At 55.2% G+C, this 6,099-nt stretch overlaps 1 protein-coding gene across 1 annotated transcript; it reads left to right on the forward strand.

The window, feature by feature from the left end:
• The first annotated feature begins 1,061 nt into the window (after window positions 1-1,061).
• On the forward strand, window positions 1,062-5,866 carry LOC112986549 (uncharacterized). The gene is made up of 5 exons (XM_026105872.2): window positions 1,062-1,498; window positions 1,651-1,849; window positions 3,130-3,340; window positions 4,057-4,118; window positions 4,692-5,866. Exons 1-5 carry the CDS (start codon window positions 1,391-1,393, stop codon window positions 4,817-4,819), a joined length of 708 nt encoding a protein of 235 aa, XP_025961657.2. The 5' UTR covers window positions 1,062-1,390; the 3' UTR covers window positions 4,820-5,866.
• The last annotated feature ends 233 nt before the right edge of the window (window positions 5,867-6,099 follow it).

The following is a 6,099-nucleotide window of genomic DNA, read 5'->3' on the forward strand; positions in this document are numbered from 1 at the left end:
CCAGGGACTGTGCGGCGCCGCGGTCCCGCCGGAGTGCCGCCCCAGGCACCGGCCGAGCCGTCGGCACTGCCCGGCCGCGCTCCCCACGGCGCCGGCAGCAGGGAGAAAACAGCAGGGAAATGAGGCCCTGCAGGAGTATTTGAGTCTGTGACAGAGCTGGGAATTTAACAAGCCAGAAAAGCTCAGTTTCTGGCTTTCTCCACACCCTCCGCCTTAGGGTGAAGTCAACCTCCAACCTGCGCTGGCATCACCGGCCATGGGGCAGTCGCAGCTCCTCCAGCACGTCCTCTTTTCCTCTCGCCTCTCTCTTGCTGCTCTCCTTTTAACACCGCCAGTGCTGAACCCACCTACTCTTCTTTCTGGCACTTGTCCTTCTTCGCCCTGCCCAGCGGCGCGGTCACCGAGCAGAGCCGGGGCCTGAGCGGTGGAGGAGGGCTCGAGCGAACGGCAGCACCGGCTCCTGAGGAACATCTCCAGGAGCTTCCCGTGGCACCGCTGAGCGACACATCTGCCAGCATAGGGCACACGGGGAAAGAAAGGCCATGCCCACCTCCCGTTTGGGGATTCGGACAGCCTATGCGTTGGGCATCCCCCAGTTTTCCCCGCCGGGAATGACTGCCCTCAGCCGAGCTCGTGCTGGGAAGAGGCTCTGGGGCAACCTCCAGCTCAGGGGACGGACTCGGCAGCGTTTCGGGGCTGTCTCCGCAGTAATTACTGGGTGTCGCAGGGCCCGGGTTTCGCTCTGCGCTGCGCCCGCCGCTCCTTGCCGCACGAGGCAGCGGGCACGTGGGAGGGAGGTTTCCGGATCGCCGAAGTGCTCCTGTCTCACCTGCGCTGCCCTCACTCGCCCCGTGCCAGCACCTCCCCGCTTGCAAAACCAGCCTCCGCGAAAGCCGCCCAGTGCCTTGCGGGGCACGGAGGGGCAATCCCAGCGGGGGAAGAGGGAGGAAAGAGGCGCCTGCTCTTTTTCTTCGTATATTTGAGGGGTATGGGCAGACTGTCTTGCCGTGGTACCTCTCAAGAAAAATCACGCAAATGATTTGCCGCTGAAGAAGACCCCGCTGTGATCCCCAGGGAAGCGCTGCAAGGAGGCAGCCCTCAAGGCCACGGAGATGGTCCTCTCACAGCCTGCTGGCCCGTCGCTCCCCAGCTGTCCGCCGCAGGGGCGGAGGCTGTGTTTGACCACCTCTACAGCGACGCGCCCCAGCCGGGCCCCGCGCGCTTTCGGCAGCTCTCGCACGTCTCTGCAAAGCACCAGCACTGGGAGCAGGACTGTGGCGGCTCCTCCACGCTGCCGGCAGCTGGGGGTGTGCGGGGCTTCAGGGACGGGCAGCGTGCGTGGGGAGCACCGCGTTGTGCGCAGGCAAAGGGCGGACCGAGGGAAGTTGGCATGTGGCGACTTCGTTCCCAGCCCACAGTTTCCTGGGCGAGAAGTGCACTGCCCATTTTAACCCCCCTCGGCTTGTCGCCCCTTTCAGTTCGTCTAGACGCTAAGCAGGTAGGATGAAGTCATCCCTAGAAGCATAAGAGAAACCTCCCATCAAGGGTGTGTACAAGGGAGCTGGATGGGGAGGAGGAAATATTTGCATTTACCTCATCAAAACGTGAGTATAAATAGGCTGGAAAATGTGAGACTTTCTCAACCCCCAGGTGCAGGTGTGCGCAGCAGAGCCATCCAAGGGGATCATGGCCGCTTTCCTCTCCATGCTGCAGCTCCTCTTCCTTGGGACTCTAATCGTCCCAGCATATTTGCAGACGGAAAGATGCAATTTGCTCTCAAGTGCGACAGCAGGCAATTTCTCCGTATCCGTGGTGCCTGACACGTACGAGGCAAACACAACCTACGCAGGTAAGCCGGCTCTGCCTCAACCTCTGGATCTGCACGCCGCACAGAGATATGTCTCCCCTGCCCCTGCCCCAGCGGGTCTCTTGAGTCCTGGGCAGTGATGCTTTTCAGATGTGTTTAAAAGATGCGAGGTTAACACACATTTAATGTGTTTTTATTTCAGGCAGGTGATAGGTAAATGTTATCTCTTGTTCCTATTTCATGTTTCCGTCTACAGGGTCAGTCCTAAATTCCCTTCCCTTCCTAGGCTGCCTTTTTCCCCCCCTTAATAGTTTTGCCTAAACAGCATAGCAGGACTTGAACACTCTCAAAAATGGGCAGAATTTTGAGGGAAGCTTTTTTCTGGATCCGTTCTTGTTCCCCTTCCCTGAGAATTTGGCCTTCTCAGTGGTAACGGCTATGAAGACGAAGGTGAAGAGGTTACTCCGAGAGTGACACATATTCAGTGCCAGTCACAGAAAATGGCTTTTAACATTACAAAGTGCTTGGCTCTGGAGCGTACGGCAGCCTGGCCCTGTTTCAAGGAGGTGACAACAGCTCTCCCTTTGCTTTAAGGCTCAGCAAAAGCTAAATGCTGGGAGAGGTCTCCTGATCCCTTGCGGCAAGGGGGAGGTAGTGGGCTGGTCTCAGCTGGCCGATTCCCTCCAGACTGCACCCCAAGGAGCATCCATGGCAGCTGGCTGGTTTTTAATGGGGGGGGGGGGGGGGGGGGACATTTTGCTCACTGCTACCAGTATTTCATATCCTGAGCTGGGTGCTGCCTCGTGTCAGCTCCACAGCTGCTGCAGGTCCCGGCGGGTTTCTCTGGAGATGCGGCTCTGCCCCAGAGCGGGCTGAGGGCCAGGAGGGCCCCGATGCACCGGCCCTCCAGGGAGCCGCAGCTGGGGAGTCGCTGGCTCCCGGCAAGGGGCTCCCCGTGCTTCCTTTGCTCCGTGCCCGCCTGCTCTTTGCAGTACGAGCGTGGGACGCGGCAGGGCTACGCAGGCTAGTCACCGCCGTGAATCGCTAGTCACCGCCGTGAATCAGCAGCCCGGGGCGGAGAAGTGGGGAAGCAGTAAGGGTGGGGTCTGGTGCCCTTGGCGCGGGGGATGAAGGGGAGGATTTCCTGCCCGAAAGCTTGACCCCTTCACATTTTTCGAAGGCTTCTGGTGCTCCCACGGCTCACGGAGAGCATGGTGCAAGCCCAGACGCTCCCCTGGCTGAAAACCCTGAAGGCACAGGGTCTGCAGATAGCTGCCTTACAGGACAGGCAACTCACTTTGTCTCACTTGCTCTTTTTCCAGTTGAAGTAAGCGACAGCAGAAACCTCACTGACAGCAAAAGTGTGACCGCGGTTTTACTGCAAGCCTTATCCTCCCAGAACGTTTCCGTGGGAGAGTGGAAGGACACGGACCTTGAAAACTGCAGTAGTATTACTACAGCAGTAGTAAATGCCATGAACGTAACAGTAAATTGGACATCCCCAAGCAGTAGCATCAGTTCCGTGGAAATAAGGTAATACTATAGTCCACCTTTAAGTACTGAGTTGGGACAGCACTTGCCTGGGCAGGCTATGGCGATGCCCGGAATCAGGGGTCTGGCTCAGGAGCAGGGGTTGAGACAAACGCCTTTTGCCTGCTCCAGATTTTCGCTTGCAAAGACAAAAGAAACATTTTCTGCCGAGTCGGATCCAGAGATTGCTCCTCCTGATACCTTTAAAGATTTGCTCACATTAGTAGGAATGTAGATTAGCTCCATGGAAATCAGTGGATTGACACCCCTCTTGTTTCCATTAACGCTAATGGGGAATGCATCAGTGGGAAGTGTTTGCCGAAGGAAACCATAGCCATTAGCCTGATTGGCCTTATCTGCAGGAAGGAAAAATGCAATGGTTCCTTACAACAGCCATTCTGGTTACAAGGAACAGATGGTCACAGCAAAGTGCCACCCCCTTGCAAAGCATTCCTATCTTGTCACCGAGCAGGGCAGTGAAGCAGCAAACAGCGAGGGGACTAGCTCCGGCCAGCCACAAAGAACCGTGGTTCAGGGGGAAGAAAAAAGAGCGCTATATGGTTGGAGGGCAATAGAAGTGAGCTCAGAATGACTTCATAGTTCCCGTCCCTTTATCTGCTCTTAACATCTCCTTTATGTTGCTCCACGGGGTTTACGTAAGACATGCAGCTTCTCGTTTGATGGATTTTTTTTTTCCTCACCCTTACCTCTTTCCACAGGGTATATACCCTCTTTTCTGATAACTCCACCGAGTTCAACAGCGTGACTCTGAGTGAAAAAGGTAAATGAGCTTCAGCTGGGCAGTTCTACAGCAAAATGAATGGTAACCGAGCAAAGGCTTCATTTGCACAGCAGTGTTTTGGGAGAGGATAAAGATGGACTCGGTCCATCTCCACTTGAAGCATTTCTCATCTCTCCAGTGACCAGGAGACAAGGCAAAGACACTAGAGCTAGCTAGAGGTTTTTCACAATACCAGGTCGAACTCGAAACCTTTTCAAACTTCCTTTTGGCTTTAAAGGATATAAAATAGCTACGAATGGGAGGAGATGCTTATTTATTTCTGCAAATATTGGCACAGGCTTTACCCTGCTGTGTGAAGTGGAAACCGTGACTTTGCCGTCACAGATAATGTCTCCAGGGCCCCAGAGAACCCCCTGCCACCCGGGAGCCTCAAGGCCTGCACTGGCGGTGCTCCGCTGATATCGATAGATACGTTCAGGCATCCCGCTCCCCCGCATGGGTCTGAGCCCACACTTCTGGGAAGGAGAGTTAAATGCGGCCTCTTGCAGCAGGTCTGTGTCACAGCTGTCCTCTCCCTTTCTAACCCACCCTGGGGGTCTCTTTCTGTTTCAGCGGTGAACACGACCACAGCATCAACCATCACCACCCCCAACTCCATCTCTGCGGTTCAGAGCAGCACCATCTTCGTAGCCATCGTGCAAGCGGTGCTGCTCTTTGTCACAAGCAAACTGCTCTCCTAGGAGTCGGGGAGAGGCGATGACCCGGCTGTGCCGCACCTTTCCTCCTCGCCTTCAGTGCGCGCGGGAGGGCGGGCAGCTGATCTGCTCAGGAAAACTATTTTCTTCATGTATTAGGATGATGACTGCACCTCTACATTAAATTACAAAGGTCTGTTTGACGAGAGAGCTGATCCTTCCCTTATTCCCCTCGCCCAGGGCCAGCGTATTTGGTAAGACGAGAAAGCTGATAGCAAGCCAGAGCTCGCTCTGTTCGGAGCAACTAGAAAAGCACAGCGTCGCTGAGAGCGGGTCCCCGACAAGCGAGGGGCGCCGCGCGCGCGAGTCAGTTCCTCCCTCCTCGCCTGGGGTTCTGTGAAGCACAAAAAAGCACGAAAAGGCCTGCGAGAGGGCAAAGGCCCTCCTCTCGTCGGGGTGCTGGGGTCTGCTGAGAAGCTCGAGGAGAAGTCTGCTCTCCAGCGCGCAGCCTGGGACCCCCGCTCGCAGCGTGCCTACGTGAGCGCGAGCCTTGGCGTGCGCCCACACCTCGACGGCAGCCTCGCACCGTCGCCCGTGGTGTATTAACCAAAACTGGGAGAAGAAAAGGAATGGGGGGAGGAGCGGGAATTACAGGTTTAAGCTTCACCTGACTGAGCCACGTTAAAACCTCCAGGGCATGCACAGAAGAAACACGTGTCCACCAAGCCTCCCCAAGACAAGCCGGAGATCCTGCTGGCAGGGTATCCGCCACAAAGGCCCCGGGCCTTCCGAGTTTATTTTCCGTGTTGTTCTTCAGTCCAGCATCACTTGAATCCTGTTACTTCTCTGGATGCCCTGTAAGGTTTCCCTGCTCTTCTTCTGGCTTTCTGGAATGGGGGGGTGGGTTTTGTTTTATTTTGTTTTTTAAATCAATAGCTGATTTTGCTTTAGGGCAAGATTGGATGGGCCACCGAATGTCTTGATTTTATTATATTTGTTTGTATTTTTATATGAATAATGTATATTTGGGAATTTTCAAGCTTCTGAAAGGTAATTTTTCTTGAACTAATCTGAATAAATGGAGGAATGAAAGTTGGCTATTGTACCTAATGATATTTCCTGGCTTGCCTGAGATGTGGCAGGGGAAGTTGAAATGACTCTGAATACTGTGAAAGATTTGGCTTTTACCCCCACTGATAAGCACAAAAAGACACCGAAAGAAGCGAGGACTGCTCACGGCAGTGCTCTCCACGGTGAGCCAGGCGGCTTTTGGAGGGCACCTCTGCCCCCCCAGTCCTCTGGCAGTTTCCTTCTGCGGGACGCTG

This window comes from Dromaius novaehollandiae, chromosome 21 (genome assembly GCF_036370855.1).
Source record: "Dromaius novaehollandiae isolate bDroNov1 chromosome 21, bDroNov1.hap1, whole genome shotgun sequence".
Lineage (NCBI taxonomy): Eukaryota > Metazoa > Chordata > Aves > Casuariiformes > Dromaiidae > Dromaius > Dromaius novaehollandiae.

Coding starts and splice junctions, on each gene's coding strand:
- LOC112986549 (XM_026105872.2), top strand. CDS start 1,391: ATGTGGCGACTTCGTTCCCAGCCCACAGTTTCCTGGGCGAGAAGTGCA. Junction 1,499..1,650: donor TTCGTCTAGACGCTAAGCAG/GTAGGATGAAGT, acceptor CTCAACCCCCAG/GTGCAGGTGTGCGCAGCAGA. Junction 3,341..4,056: donor ATCAGTTCCGTGGAAATAAG/GTAATACTATAG, acceptor CTCTTTCCACAG/GGTATATACCCTCTTTTCTG.